The sequence below is a fragment of the Lepus europaeus genome, chromosome 2 (genome assembly GCF_033115175.1).
Source record: "Lepus europaeus isolate LE1 chromosome 2, mLepTim1.pri, whole genome shotgun sequence".
Lineage (NCBI taxonomy): Eukaryota > Metazoa > Chordata > Mammalia > Lagomorpha > Leporidae > Lepus > Lepus europaeus.
Genome location: NC_084828.1, coordinates 121966716 through 121983069, shown reverse-complemented (window position 1 = coordinate 121983069; position 16354 = coordinate 121966716). Strand labels below are relative to the sequence as shown.

At 45.6% G+C, this 16354-nt stretch overlaps 1 protein-coding gene and 1 pseudogene across 1 annotated transcript; both read right to left on the bottom strand.

The window, feature by feature from the left end:
* Nucleotides 1–65: 65 nt before the first annotated feature.
* On the bottom strand, nt 66–12305 carry LOC133751643 (proteinase-activated receptor 4-like; annotated as a pseudogene).
* LOC133749118 (S-adenosylmethionine decarboxylase proenzyme-like) lies at nt 12239–13637 on the bottom strand. The gene has a single exon (XM_062178284.1). The coding sequence runs from the start codon at nt 13317–13319 to the stop codon at nt 12315–12317; it is 1005 nt and encodes a 334-aa protein (XP_062034268.1). The 5' UTR covers nt 13320–13637; the 3' UTR covers nt 12239–12314.
* Between the last annotated feature and the right edge of the window lie 2717 nt (nt 13638–16354).

Below are 16354 nucleotides of genomic sequence, written 5' to 3'. Positions count from 1 at the left end.
GTTGACACTTGCAGGAAGCCCTGAGAATCTGTTGCTAGCACTCCGTTTGTACAAGCCAATCATCATCAACATGGTTGGGCCTGTTTTCCCCAAACTTCACTTTGGCAGCACCCAGATCTGCCCACCCCGGGACATCTCTCCCTTGCCTGCGGCTGGCTGCTCAGCCACTTTGTTCTGCCTCAGTTTCTGGAGAAGCCTGACTCTGTTACTGCTCCCCAACAGGAAGTACAGGATGGGGTTGAGGCAGGTGCTCATGCTCAGCAGAGGCCTCCACATCTTGTAGGCCATGCTGGCTGCCTTTATGAGCTGGCAGTCCTGGGCAGTCAGGAAGCTGACAATGAGGTAGAAGGTGCGGGCAACATGGAAGGGCACAAAACAGAGGGCAAAGAGGCCGCATATGAGCAGGATGGTCCTGATGGACTTGGCCTGGGCTGCCTGGCCTGCCCTTGTGAGGCTCTCCTCTGACCTGGTCAGGCTCCTGACCATCAGCGAGTAGCATAGCAAAATGACCAAGGAGGGGAAGACAAAGCCAGACAAGGTCAGAGCCATGGCATAGGCAAAAAACTGATCAAAGTTCTCTGGGCTGGTCGTATCATAGCAGATCACCTGGCCTTCGATATAGGCCGTTTGGGAGAAGACCAGTGTGGGCAGCACTTGGAGGAACACCAGGGCCCATGTGGTGACAGCACCCAACCAGGCATGCCGGTGGGTCCGGTAGGGCATTGAACGCAGCGGGTGGCACACACCTAGGAAGCGGTGAACAGAGATGCAGGTCAGCAGCAGGATGCTTCCATAGAGGTTGGCATAGAACAGGAATCTCACCAGCCTGCAGAGCAGCTCCCCAAAGATCCAGCTGTCATGCAGGAAGTAGGTGATGATTAAGAAGGGCAGGGTTAGCACAAAGAGCAGGTCGGCCACCATCAGGTTCACCAAGTAGATGGTGGCACAGCTCCAGCGCTTGGTTTGCCGCCAGGAGGACCACAAGACAGTGCCATTCAAGGGCAACCCTAGGACAAATACCACACTGTAGGTCAGGGAGAGGTAGAGTTTGTTCTCTGAGAAATGGCAGACACTTTCTTCCTTGGAGGCATTCATGTCCAATTTCTCCGTCTCTCGGAAGGCTCTGCGGAGGAGCGGAGCTCTGCCACAGCTCTCACTTCTTCCCCTGGGAGGGAACAAAATAGACAGCCTAGTGTCATGACTCCAGCCGGGTGTTAGCCTCTGCCTTGACCTGGCATGCAACTCTGGGCTCTCAAAGTCTAGTTAGCATCATTGTTTAAGAGAGACAACTCCCAGGAAAAACGTTAAACCCAAGGATAGGGCGGCTTGTAGACTTACCGGGTCCGAAGGGCCGCCTTGCCTTGACGTGTGTGCTCTTGCTTTCAGCTGGGTTGTGATAGGAAGGTCAAGTACACAGGATAGTGGGAAAATGCTGCTGTCATTTGAAGAGAACACAGCTCTGTAAATAACTGCTGTTGTTGGAATCCTTTGCATAGGGCCAGGAAGTCTCTCAGGAGAGAGATTCCAGCTGCAGAAGCTGGTGTGTTCCCAAGGGTGGTGCTGCTCACAGCCTGTGCCTAACCACACAGACCATGATGGAATAGAAAATCATCCTCTGGAGGGCCTTGGGAGGATTAGGGAAAGCAGAGACTTTGCCTACAGGCTCCACTGGAAGGCTGGGATTTGTGTCTCTGCAGATTTATGAGTTGCATATTTGAATACCGGGGCTGATTTGCTTATTAATCATCTCAGCATCCTGACCACACAAGAAAACAAAGCTGAGCCATGAAGCCAGGTGCAGCTTCTTTATTTCCATCCCTGCTGAGAAAGCAGTTCCACCAGGTGGGCCTCAGTTGCAGCGGAAGGTGTGCGTAGAGCTTGAAGATTCCTGTGGCATTAGGAAAGCCAGCATGCCCACCCGCATGGGGTCCATGGGAATTGAAAGACGTTGAATTCTAGGGTTTGATTTTAGGGACCAAGTGTTTAGAAAGACAAGGTAAAACAAGGGAAGAGAGAAAAGTGGAAGGTGGGTAGTTTTAGGAGAAATTGTTGGCTGTAAAATACCATATTGAAATTTACTTGCAATAAAAGGAACACAGATTTCATTCATTCTGCCAATTAACAAACGTGTGTCGAGTGAGGCCCTGGGGATACGGAGGGAGTAAGACACAACCCTAGCCCGCCAGGATCTCATGGTCTGGCAGGGCAGACTGGGGTGGATGCTGCTGATTGCAATGATGTGAGGGGTAGTCAACAACATTCTCTGAAATTAGCACCATATTCCCAGCTCTCGCCTGGGCGGAGTGAATGAAGGCGTCTTAGAAGGGGTGACTTTGGAACAGCTTGGAAGAACAATCGGGAGCTTACTAAGCAGAAAACGGTCTGGGGTGTGGGGTAGGGGCAATGACCCCTGCAAGGGGGCAGAAGGGCAGAGCACACTACGGGGATGGCAGGAGACTCAGCGTTATTGATGTCACCACGAGCAGGACAGAGCTGTGCTGGTTCCTCTGAGGTGTTGACTTGGCCTGGGTTGGGGATACACAGACAGATGGCAGAGCATTCCTGAGGTGTATCCAGGAGAGATGGGCACTGGGGGCAGTGGCTCAGTGAAGGAGATCCGCCCCCTCACCTAGAGTGGGTGGGCACCATCCAAACCGCCCAGGCAAGGACAGACTGAGAAGGAATAGAAAGGCGAATTGGCCCTCCAGTGGAGCCGAGACATAGCCTCTCCTGTGCTGGGACAGCAGAACTCCAGACTCCGGGACTGGCACCTGCAGCCCCCAGGATTCTCAGGATTTCAGATTCAGCCTGAGGGAACCAACCTGCTCCCCTGGCTCTCCAGAGACACCGCAGATGCCAATTCCCATAATAACACCCCACCTGCCTCCTTAGTGGTTTGCTCTCTGCGGAGGCCTGGCTAACACAGCTGTGCTGAGGAAGATAGTAGCAGCGTGGCCTCTGCGCCCGAGGCAGGGAGAGGCCAAGTTAGGGTGAAGCCCTTGTCCTAACTCGGAGCAAGGAAATATTGAGGTTGATGACATCATGCGGATTTCATTAATCCTTATTATTGATGTCAGCACATCCTCTTGGCCATGGGAGGACATTGATATAAATCTGACAGTTGATTTTAATAGTTAATATGTATCTGGAAAAAATTTTTAAAATATATTTTAATTTTTTATTTGAAAGACATCTTCCATCTGCTGGTTCACTCCCCAAATAGCACACAGCCAGGGCTGGGTCAGGGTGAAGCCAGGAGCCAAGAACCCAGTCTGGGTCTACCATATGGGTATCAAGGGCCTAAGTACTGTCATCGTCTCCTGCCTCCCAGGGTGTGCCTTAGTGGGAAGCTGGATTGGCAATGGAGTAGAGTGGTCTTGAACCAGATGCCCCACAGGGGATGTGGGTGTCCCAAGCAGGGACTTAGCTGCTGAGCCAAATGCTTGCCCCTGGAGAACTTTTGTGAATGAATGAAACCATTTAGTGGGGTCTCATAAACACCCTCTCACAGTAAAAGTTATTTTTTGTGTATGTGAAAGACTTGATTATACAATTCTTAGAAAGATGAACTGTTAGGTAGGAAGTCAGATATGAGCTTATGTGTGTGTAACAATGGCCAGCATATGCATCTGCATCTCAAAGCCATCCTGATGTTTCATGGGCAGCCTGGTATTTGCATCCTGCCCTGCCCCCTTCTACCTGATAACCTGCCAGGTGGGGGTCCACCCCTTCTGCCTGACAAATCTTCCACAATCTCCCAGAATTACCCTGCTCTGGATCCCCACTCTCCAGGGGATCTTGCTCACCCTTCCTCTAAACTCAGGATGGTGCCAGCTAGCCTTCCTCCTGTCTGATACCTTCAGGGGAAAACTCAGATAGAAGTTTTTCTATTTACACCCAAAAAGCCCTTTGTTCCAAGAGGAGCAGAGATGGGAAAGCAAGACCCATCTCCTTAACCCCCCCCCCCCCCCCCAGCCTCAACCGGACAGCATGCTCAGCCCTCTGCCTCTATGCTGAGCCGCCCACCTGCCTGGCCAGGTGTAATCTCTCTCCACTCAACCATGTAACCTCGCCACCCCCCCCCCCCCCCCCCCCCAGTCAGAGCGACTGCACTCTCTCTCCGAGGTCCTGCCTGGAGAGGTGCCCATCCGTTCTTACGGATGTCCCTTCCCTAATAAACTTTGCTACTTTTACTTTCCACTACTCTGTCTCACGCCTGAATTCTTTCTTGCGTGAAGAACCTTGCATTTCTCTGGTAACAGAACTAAGGGCTTATACATGTCACAGCACAATTATTTGATTTTTAATGGGTTTCTTTAAATGGGGTCCCCAGGTACATTTAATTAGGTGGTGGATTAAAGTAGCAGGTGGTTTACTTTGAATTTCCTAAAATGTTTCAAATCAAAGAATAATTTGGTGTTATTTGAATGACTGACCACCGGGTGGCAATGAAGACCAACAGACAGGTTACAACCCCCTCTATGCCATCCCCATAGAAGCTGGAATTGGAGTTGCGCTTTCATCCTGGCATAGCAGCTGTGGGTGAAGTAGCATTCACTAAGGACGTAGAGAAAAAAAAAATCCTAATCCCTGAGCCTTCTCCTATTGGTGTGCCCCCTACAGTTACCTTGTTAGGTTTCCGCGATGAAGTGGAGTTTGCCAGCCGAACCTGCCTGAGGATTCTACATAAAGACCACGTGATGTAGGCAGCTGACGAAGCAAGTGCAGAGCGTAAGTGGGGGTCATGTCTGTGGTTTGGGGACACCCGTGTTGCTTTTACAAAGCAGACTCAGGAAATTCTCAGATTTCCTGGGCATCTTTTTTTTTTTTTTTAATCTCCCTGTCCCTTCACCACTACTCCTCATCTTCATCACCACCCCGCCCCCCAAAGAAAGATACGGAAATGAAATAGTAACTCACCCCTCAAATCACAGATGTAGTATCCTTGTTATAGATGACCTAACCTGGCTTCGAAGCCACATTGCGAGGCAATGGCAAAGAGATAACAGAATACAGTAGTCCTCTCTTGTCTTCAGTTTCACTTACTGTGGTCTAAATTACCCATAGTTAACTATGGTCTGAAAATATTAAATTAAAATTTTCAGAAACAACTCAAGTTTTAAATTATACACTGGTCTGTGTAGCATGATGAAGTCAGTGTCCCTCTCTGTCCTTCCTGGGTTGTGAATCCTAGCCTTGTCCAGGGAATACACAGAGTATGCTACCTACCTGTCAGCTGGCAGCCATCTTGGTTTTCAGACTGACTGTCACAATAACTCAGTGCTTGTGTCCAAGTTGTCCTTTTCTAATTTTGTTTTTACATTTTATTTTATTTTTTATTTTTATTTTTTTGAGACAGGCAGAGTGGATAGTGAGAGAGAGAGACAGAGAGAAAGGTCTTCCTTTTTGCCGTTGGTTCACCCTCCAATGGCCACTGCAGCCTGCGCATCGTGCTGATCCGAAGGCAGGAGCCAGGTGCTTCTCCCGGTCTCCCATGCGGGTGCAGGGCCCAAGCACTTGGGCCATCCTCCACTGCCTTCCTGGGCCATAGCAGAGAGCTGGCCTGGAAGAGGGGCAACCGGGATAGAATCTGGCACCCCAACCGGGACTAGAACCTGGTGTGCTGGCGCCGCAAGGCAGAGGATTAGCCTGTTAAGCCATGGCGCCAGCCACATTTTGTTTTTTTAATAAAATCTTAATGAATGCAAATTTCATAGGTACAACTTTAGGAAGATAGTTGTCAAGTTATCCTTATTTTACTTAAACTCCAGGTGTAAGCTTTTATTAGGGTATATTGTAACTGTTAATTTCATTATTGGTTATTATTGCATTGTGCCTAGTTTATAAACTTTATCAGAGGCATGTACATATAGGAAAAAACATGGTATATAGGGTTTGGTACTATCTGGTTTCAGTGGAGGCCTTGGGACATATTCCCCAAGGATAAGGAGGGTATACTGTATTGAGAACTGAAAAAAAATTTGCCAAAATTGAGTTCCACATGATAGCCCTCTACCCAGTTTTAAAATACACATTGAGTCTCCAGATAAGAGAGGCTGATGTTAGGTAGGAAGTTAAAAATGAGCCAATGCGTGTGTGACAAGGGTCTGAAGAAACCAGCATCCGCTTTGGAAGCCCCAGAAGCCGGACATTTTGCACTTTAAAGTCCTGCTCAGACCCTGGTGACTTCCAGGTGGTGCCTGCAGGGAAAGCTCCCAGGAGAATTCTCTCCTCTGCACTAACTGGGTTACCCGACCTGATAACAAGGGGCAATAAAACCTTCACAGCCGCCCTAAGGGAAGCCCCTCCACTCTACCCAGCTGCCAGCAAATGTGGGAAGGAATTTGCTAGTTTTCACCCAACAAACCCTTTCACCAGAGCTCCTCATCCTTTGTCCTGGAGGAGAAGGGGGAGGGGGAAAAGAGACTGCCTTAAAAAAGGGGAGTCCAAACAAGACCAAGACCTAGGCTCTGCTCTCTGCTGAGCCGCCCGCCTTGCCTGCCCAGGTGTGTTCTCTCCATTCAACCCTGTAACCTCGCTCTCCCCCTGGCTGAGTGACTGGGCGCTCTCTATCCGTCCCTTCCATTCTGACGGATGCCCCATCCCCAACAAAACCTTAGTACTTTACTCTGTGTCTCATGCCTGGATTCTTTCTTGTGTGAAGACAAGAACCCCACGGTTTCCACGGCTCCTTTCTCTGGTGACAGTGTTAGTGTTCTACTGGTTCTGTGTTAGATTTTCACAGTGTAGGCCTGCTCTGTTCCTGGACCCCTCTTCTGTGCTTGGATTGTCCTGAAATATGGGAGCCCGAGGGCTTTTATTTTTCTTCCACAATGCAAGCAAATTGGATTCCTTAAATAATGTAGAAGACTGTCCAAATACAGCAAATACTTAATTTCAATAATTAATTTCTATAGCAGCTTGCACATTTCTGTTTTCTGTTGACAAGGATCTGACATAATTGGCAGCTTCAACACTGTCTAAACACGGCAGTGATTGGGAAACTTTGCGTTGTCACAACAAAGTAGGTTCTGAAACTGATGTTAGTCTGTCTGGAAAAATAATTACTCTCCTACTCGTGTTAGTCCATCTGTCCAAATGTGTGATCCTCCCAAACAGACTCTGAAATCAGATTTTTAAACTTCAGTTAATGATGCACTGAAAGTAAGCACAAGGATACTGTCCTGTGGCTGCTGAAGCCCATCACGGCCTCTGGACTTCCAAGCCTGAAAGCAGATTGTGAAGAAACCTTTTACCTTTTCCTTTCACTTGGCATCAAAGATCTTAAAAGCATTGAGACTGAGTCTTTCCTTGTGCATTGCCTGTGAAGAAGCGTAGAGGCTGGTTGACTTGGGGCAGGGGAGGAGATCAATGGCAGAGCCTGGGGCACTCATAGTCACAACAAAGTTGCCCAATGCATGAACAAAAGACTGCTATCTCAGGACCTCTCTTCCCATCCCATCTCACCCTCAGGCAGCCAGTGCCCCTCACAGTTCCCTGGCAATGGTGATTACCCCATAACAAGCTTGTCCCTGTCCATACTTGGAAGGTGCCAGTTGCTAGGGAGTTGCTGGGGTGAGGGTGGGTGGTGTTGGGAAGGATCCACAGTGGCTCTGGACACCCAAAGCATTGGAAAGGAGAGAGGATGGGGCCGTCTTACCAGGTTTTCTTTTATGGTTCATGATTTTTGTATCTGGCTTAAAATCTTTCCTACCTGAATATAGATTAGAAATCGATAAACAATATAGATATCTTCTGTATTAGCATATAAAAGCCTTTCCCCCTTTGATCCGGTTGATTTTGTTCCACTATAGGGTTTGACGTTTCTGTGTGTGTCTCACTAGCTGTGAGTGTGTACTCATGTGGCTGTATAAGAAACTTAGACAAATGTGATCTGATTTGCATTTTGAGAAGATCACTCTGCTATTTGGAGAGTAGAGAGTGGGGTGCCTTGGGAAATAAGTCAGGAGGCTGTTACTTTGGGAGAGAGATGAGGAATGGGCAGATTCAATGGATCTGTAGGAGGTAAATGAACATGACTTGGTGATGAATTACATGCAAGGCTGAGAGGGGCTTAGGACTACCTCAAGTGACTTCCTTCTGCTGCTACCGACAGATGTCTTTACCCCTCTTTGGTTGCTGTATTTCTCTCCTCCATTGCTTCCCTCTATTCACTTTCCACATCCTACTTCCTTCTGCAAACTCCCTTCTTCCCTCTGGGCATCTTCTGGCTGCTGCCCCTGTTGTACATGGTTAATTCTGAACATAGAGCCAAGAAGTTTTACCAAGGCATTTTGATTGGTCCACCCTTATTCCTATTTGGGTAGGACAGTGACACGCCCGTCACATGCTATGGGTTACACACATTGGTTGGCTGTGTGGCCTCTTTTATTATGGCTAGCATATATGGTGTGATGGGGCCCATGGAGTTATGAGCCGGCCTACACTTGGTGGGTAGACATTTAGCATTGCTGCATCTGCAGGGTCTTTAATAAACAGAAGGGGGCTGTGAGCAGCTGGCGCCTGGCATGTCCTATGTGTGCAGAGGAGCACATGCATGAGAAGACACAGTTAAGGGAACAGATTTTCTTTCTCACCCCATTTCTCTTTAATAGTGTCTAAGTTATGCACTTGTTTTCTAAAACACACTTATGAGAGAAATTTCTCATAAAACAAATCTGGACCACAATATAATTTTTGAAGCTGGCCTCCCATCCAGAGTTCCGTTTTTTAATAATACATCAGTCAGAACTTTGACTTTGAGATATTTTGTTCATGCTTAGCCCATAAATTTGAATTGACAGTCCTGTTAATGATGGAATGCAGTTATGTGTGTTTATGGTAAAAGGACAAAGTGGATATTTTTGAACTTGGTTATATATAAGATGGATTACAAACAGTAGTCCTAGAGAATGAAAATAGGCCTTGATTTCACATTCAGTAGAAGATGTCAGAGGTGGGTTCCTTGAAAATCCTACAGTGAAATATGAGGGGAAGGTGTGGAGTTGCAAGGGGTTTCATTTAAACACATGGCTCATGTATTAATATTTTCATTGATTTATTTCCATGCCAATATGTTCTGACATAAATATGGTGATCTATAATGTATTGACCATAAAAGTCAACATTATTTTAAAAGCTGACTCAGGGAAATAAAAACCTCATTGTTAGTGCTGATATATACGGTATGTTACCCTGTTGAAAAATTAACCTCTCTTATTCTGCTCCCAACTGAGCTAAATAAGATAGATGCATTTTAATGGCTGCGACCTTTTGTGTATGTTTCACTTCATAGCCAGAGCAAAAATTGCACAGGCCTGGGTCAGGGTGTGAACACAAAGAACAACCCTCCTCAGAAGGGGCTCTGCTAAGGATGAGCGTGAAACCTTTGACCTTTGCCTTTTAGGATCAAAAGATCTGGGATACTCTCCTGGAAGCCCATAACTTGGGTCTTTGGTCAACAGTGAGAATAATGCCAAGAGCCAAAGTGGCTCTGGTTCTCTGTGCAAGGCTCCTTCTCTTCCACAGTGTCGATGAGTGATCATGACTGATGATCCCCATGTATGGAGAGTGTTCCCCACAACATGCATGTCAGATTTCGCAGCCCCAGTCATGCTGCCACTGATCTTGTGCAGGCTCCATGAGGACCCCACGTTGCTGAATTTTGCAGAAACTTTGGTGACTCAGCGTGGGCCTCTGATCAGCATATGCACAGTTGCGCACTCCTTGAGACAATCTCGTCTTTTGCCTGCTTCATTTGTTAGAACTTCCTTGCTGTTGAGACAGACCCCTGTCAAAGGTTCCTGGTTCATGTGATTAAATGGTCCTGGTGAGGCTGGCTTTGGGTGTGGTCTGGCGAAGGAACACTTATGGTAGTTCAGGAGTGACATTTGTTTCTTCCTTGGCTCCACTTTCCCATTCTCACAGAACTCTATTCTTCCCTGCCTGTGACAAGATGGTTGCCGTAGAATCTACTCTTTGATTTACTGATGTGCAAACCAGCAAGAAACATTTTACCCCAGCCACAAAGTCTTTGGATTGGTACTGACTTGTTCTATTATCTTTTCCTAGGCTTTGTGTCCATCCTTAAAGCAAACAATGTGCAAAGGGGGATGGAAAGGATTGATTGTCCAAGACCTTAGATGAATCTTCCACCCCTAGGATGTAAGGGGTGGGGTTGAGGGAGGGAAGGGTGGTTCTGCTAATACTCATTTAGAATTTTGTTATCACAAGGAGGGCTCTAAATTCAGGGCAGCAAAAGCAGCAAGTGCCCTTGATGGCTTTGATGACGTTGCGTTTTCCTGCTATGCCTCCTACTCACTCCTCTCAGTCTTGCTCATGGTATCATCCCCACCCCATGTGGCCTGTGCCGTTGGAGTTCCTCAGTGCTCAACTGCAGGCTTTCTTCTCTTCCAGGACTATGCTTGTCCTCAAGGTGATTTCTGCGAAGGCGTTGTGAACAGAGAAGACCATTGGAACCCAAAGCACTTTGGGTCAACCTAACACTGTAGTTGAAATTATAGACTATGGCATTTATTTTTAATTATTTATTAGAGAGAGCACATGAGTGTGCATGTACAAGTGCTCCCAACTGCTGGTTTACTCCGTAAATGCCTGCAGTGTCTGGAGCTGGACTTGGCTGAAACTGGGAGCTGGGAGCTCAATCCAGGTCCTCCGTGTAGATGTCAGGGATCCAACTACTAGAACCTTCACCTGGTACCTCCCAGGATCTGCACTGGCAGGAAGCTGACATCAGGAACTGGAGCAAGGCACTGAACATTGGCACTCTAACATGGGACATAGACATCTTAAGTGGCATCTTGACTGCTAGGCCAAATGCCTGCCCTGTAGGACATGGGATTTAATGAGGAATGGTATTTAATGAGATATCTTGAGAGGAAGTAAGACTGATGATACAGGTGTCTTTGAGAATGCAAAGCACCAAGATATTCTTTATTCTTTACTCCAAAGATAGGGGACAGGTTGAAGACTGTTAACAGTTACCACAAAGGGCAGGGTGTCAGTGGAAAGTCCTGATAAGGTTAGATCCCTATATACTTGCTGTCTCATTGTGAAATTGAATTTCTGGCTGGTTTGTTTGCTAAGAAGGTAAAGAAATCGCCTGGAATATTTCCCTTCTTTACTATAGAGGTTTATTTTAATCAGGTAAGAAATATAATCTTTAACCCCAAGGCTATGATTCTTGCAAAGATTGTTTTACATACTTGTTGTGGGGAATTGCCTTTATTCACTTTATATGTATAATAAGAAACTGTATAATATGTCTGGTAGGGGTTGGCGCTGTGGCGCAGCGGGTTAACGCCCTGGCCTGAAGCGCTGGCATCCCATATAGGCACCACCGGTTTGAGACCTGGCTGCTCCACTTCCAATCCAGCTCTCTGCTATGGCCTGGGAAAGCAGTAGAAGATGGCCCAAGACTTTGGGCCCCCGCACCTGCGTGGGAGACCCAGAAGAAACTCCTGGCTCCTGGCTTTGGATCGGCACAGCTCCAGCCATTGCGGCCAACCAGGGAGTGAACCAGTGGATGGAAGACCTCTCTCTCTGCCTCTCCTCTCTCTGTGTAACTCTGACTTTCGAATAAATAATCTTTTTTTTTTTGACAGTGTATTGCTTTATTTGGGGGGTTTAGGGCAGACACCATGGTGAGGGAAGAAATCAATTAAAATACAAATGCAAGGAGCAATAATGTTAAAATAGAAATACACAAAATGAGTAACTGCAATCATTTTCTTAAGAGGAATCAACTCATGAAGAAAAACTTTAATTGCTGTTGCAAAAAAACATCTGTATGAAGTAGAAATTGGTTTCCATAACATTAGTAGAGAATATGTTCTAGAAAGTGGAGGTAACTGGACATAAAATCCTGGCAGCCATAGAACAGTCCCAGATGGTTAGGCTGAGGCCAACACCTAATGAGGACGAAAGCCTTGTCTGTGGGGAATTTTGGACGATACCTGCAGAAATATTATACTGCGCATAAACCAAATTGAATTGTTTTCACAAGTGTTGTAAAGTTTCATATAGTAAAAGTTTTTTTCTACATGCACTTCAATTTCACAGCAAGAGTGGCATAGAATACCTAAACACAGAAGAGAGCATTCATGCAAGATATCTAACTCCTTGATATAATAATGCATACAATTCAAAATGATTCCACTATTATTACATCTAGGGCTCTGTGCAACTACAGAGTGGTGGTTACGGAAAACACGGCCCCCAGTGTCAACATCTAGAAAGCGGCCACCACCTTCTATGTGTGTTCTCTTTTTGCGTTTTTTCTTCATGTTTCTTAATCAACTCTGCTGTTGTTGCTGCTTCTTAGCAAAACTGGCAAAAACAAAATTGTAATCGTTGAACATAGCACTCTGGCAATCAAGACGTTTAAAGCCTTCAATCTTCTGGGGCGAAGAAAGCACTGTGCGACATTTAGAACTCTGATTAACAAACAAGGTGGTCACAAATTTTCCTGGCTTGAAGACTTCCACAACTTTCCTGATCAGGTCATCATAGGAGGTCTGACTTAAGTTTGTTTCAAAGCTAACATAAGAAAATTCTGGTTCCGGAGTGATGTGAATAGTCCAATAAGTTCCATCTGATTTCATTCCATTCATTGAATACCCACAAGGATTGAATAGTGTGGCATCAATGACAGAACCTGGTATCAGGTCACGAATTCCACTCTCACGAGTGACGTCCTTTGCAGTAACACCATCTTTCATGTAGAACTGGTCCATGACTGCTGGGTCAAGCTCACTCATCAGAATCTCCAGGGTTTGATCTGGCTGGCTGATTACCCGACTCTCTGGAAAATCCAGAGTATACAGGTACCAACAGTCAGAATTCATACGTCCCATACAATATGCTGCTCCATTTGGGAAAATCGCATTAAGAAACTCTATTTCTTCCTGGAAATTCCGGTGTGGGTACCCTTGGTGAGAAGGCTTCATGAAATTCTTACGAGAATAAAAGAAGCTTTGAATTGAGTCAAACCCACTGTAGTCCCTAGCAAGCTTCAGCAGGGGAACCAGCGCTTTCAGCAAGAGGGTGGTACCACATGTCTTCAAAATGAAACATCTCTTGGAGACAAACATGCTACTCTCACTGAGTACATAAGCTTCCTGCTTGTCAGTTTTTGTCACACTTATGATTGAACATTGCACATCCTTCAAAAGTATGTTCCACTCAGATCTCGGGATAGTACGAAGATCCCCAGATCCTTGGTTGGCGTCGGGTTGCTGCCGGGAGAGCCAAACCTCCAGCAACTTCTCGGTCCCTTCGAAAAAATGTGCAGCTTCCATCACCGTGAGACTAGCGAACAACCAACAACCACAGAAAATCAACTAAATTAAATCTCTTCTCCCGCCGCCGCCGCCGCCGCTGCGGATTGTTCCAGCTGTGTTAGTAAAGTTCAGGTTCCTTTTTTTTTTTTTTTTTTGCTATATTTTATATTAACTTTTTTTAAAAAAAGGATTAATAAAATTTTTCGCGGCTTTTTTTTTTTTTTTATGAGCGCAAGTTGAACGTGAGTCTGTTGGAAAAAAGAGGCAGATACAGTTCAGTCTCTTGTAGTCCGCTGCTTCCCCGTTAGAGAGAGTTGAGCGAGCGCTAGCTAATGTCGCCGGCCATACTGTGTAAGCCATCAATAATCTTTTTTAAAAAAGAAGAATGTCTCGTAGGAGACTGGATTTCTGCACCTAATCTGTCATGTGCCCACCAACACAGCTAATGATCTCACTAATTTCATTCTCTTCTATGTAAATTCATAAAGCCAAGTTCTGGTCAGAAGCCGTTAAGGACCTCTATCTTGGTTTTTTTTTTTATTATAGGTTTGTTTGAGAAAAATACATTTATTTCCAGTAGGATAATTTTGAAATCTATTATTTTAACAATTTTTATTTGAAAGATAGATTGAGTGAGAGCAAGAGTGAGAGAGCGAGAGTGCACACACACACACACACCTGAGAAAGAGAGAGCTCTTCTACCTCTGGTTTACTTCCTTAATGCCTAAAACAGCTAGAGCTGGGCCAGGCCAAAGCCAGAAGCCTGGAACTCAATCCAGATATCTCATGTGGATTACAGGGACCCAAGTACTGTGCATTATCAGGAAGCTGGATCAGGAAGTAGATCAGGGATCCAGACAATCTGAAATGGGATGTGGGCATCCCAAGTGACACCTTAGCTGCTACACCAAATACCTGCTGTGAAGCATCTTTCCTTCATACCATCTATTTCTTGAGAACCCTATGGTTCATGTCCTTATCTCTATCTGTCTTATGAGCTCTAGATTCTTACAGCAAACTGTGTGGCACAAACTGGACATTTTACAGATTCACCAACCTAATATGGCTTAAAGTGAAAATTTTGTCTCACCAACTTTGCCTCTATTCAACATCCTTCATCATTTCAGTAAATGGCACTGTTACTTATTCAGACATTCAAGCAAAAGCCCTAGAACTTGTTCTCCATTCCCCTCTTCCATATCAGTTGTTCACTGATTGTGTCAAATATGAGTCAAAGTACCCACTTCTGTGCACTCATTGCCTCCACCCTGGTCTTTGCCACTGGTCTCTTGCCTGGCCCACTTCACCTGTGTCCCTCACTGATCTCCATGCCTCTCTCTACCCCACTTTAGGCATAGCAGAACGGCTGTCTGAATAAAGCAAAAGTCAGATCATGTGCCCTTCTAAAAAGTTTCCACTGTTTTCCTATTCTTCAGAATAGAATTCAAATGTCTTGTTATGGACTCCACGGCGTGGTCTTGTGCTTATCCCTCACTCCGGTGTCATTTAACTCACTCTAATTCTCCGCTTTGGGACCAGAGCCGTACTGACTGTCTGCTGCATGTCAGGGAGTTTGTGGTTTGGAAACAAGAGAACGCACACATACTGCATACCCTCCTTGTTGTAGTCAAGGCCCAGAAACCTTTGATAAAAAGGGTAGCCACAGAGGTTAGGAGAAGATGCTGCATATTTTAATAGGGCTTTTTCAATATTGCTGGTTCCACACTGAGTTGTCCACATGGCAGAATTGAGTCTTGCTTCTTCCAAGAAAACAGCCAGGCTTTAGCTATAGCATGTCTTCTAGTCATAGAACTCACACCAAGACCTAACATTCTGTGCGCTGTGGCTGGTTTGTACCTCGTGCTGTTTCAGCAAAGCCACATCCTCATTGGATGAGAGTCTTTACTCAATTATGCCTAGAAAATATGGCTAAATTTCTGACATTTCTGGAGAGACTGCTTCTCTGTGGTCTACTGTGTTGTTCTGATTCAGCCCAGGCTATTGTGGTGCTGAGCTTGGCCCTAGAACTGAAATCACAAGTCCATTTCCCTGAGAAACAACCTGTTCCCTGAATATGTCATGACCTTCATGCCCCATAGTCTTTGCAATTCCTGCTCCCACTACTTGGAACATTTCCCCCAGCTCTTTCTCTGTATGGCTGGATTAGTCTTATCCTTCAATGCTAATTAAAACATCATGTTTTATTATGTCATGTTTTATTATCTTAACAGCAATTTTGCTATACATTTTTTGTTATAGTTCTTGTGTACCTAGCATATTTTTTCACAAAGTCTACTACTATTTTGCTTGACTTTTTTTCTGTCTTCCCCACTGAAATATAAATTGAGATCAGGGACCTTGTCTGTGTCATTCTTTATGTTCTTGGGCCTAGTGGGACCTGCACACTTAGGCATTCAGTGGATATTAGCTGAATGAGGTGTAATCCTGCTGACTGGGGAGGAAGATGAGTGGCTTCCTCTGCTGAGGGCCATCCTGCCTGCCTTCCCACCCCAGCAGTGTGGACCGGGTGTTAGGCTTCATACAGGTGATGACTGGATGGCCTCTGAGACAGTGGTTGTTGGTGATTGCCATCATGGATGGGCATAAAGAAAAGTAGCTTGGGCCTTCAGCCCTTAACGTCTTGGATTTTGGTTTCTTGGGCTTCTTTGTTACTCCGATTCAGCTTCCTTTCCAGGATCCAAGTGTACTTATGAGGTGGTGTTAAGATAGAATATGTCAATTTCATGCTCATTGACTTCTTTATATGAGATGTATTTTCTTGAGAAGGATAAGTGAAAAGCATCTGCTAATGATCCCACAACCAACTTTTCACACGCTGCTCTTGGGAAGAACAGTCTGTACAAAGTGGGAATGAAAACATCAAAGAAAAAATGATTCGATTATGGCTTATCTTCTTCAAAACTAGTGTATTAGGTTGGTCTCTTATAGTTTTATACAAATTGGTTTTGATGACCAATCAAGAATTTTTGTTGTTATTGGGAATTTTCTCTGTGTGCTTTTAACAAAGAACCTGGGGCTGGCATTGTTGTGTA

What these genes read in the sequence shown, in the direction of transcription:
- LOC133749118 (XM_062178284.1), bottom strand. Translation starts at nt 13,319, where the DNA reads ATGGAAGCTGCACATTTTTTCGAAGGGACCGAGAAGTTGCTGGAGGTT.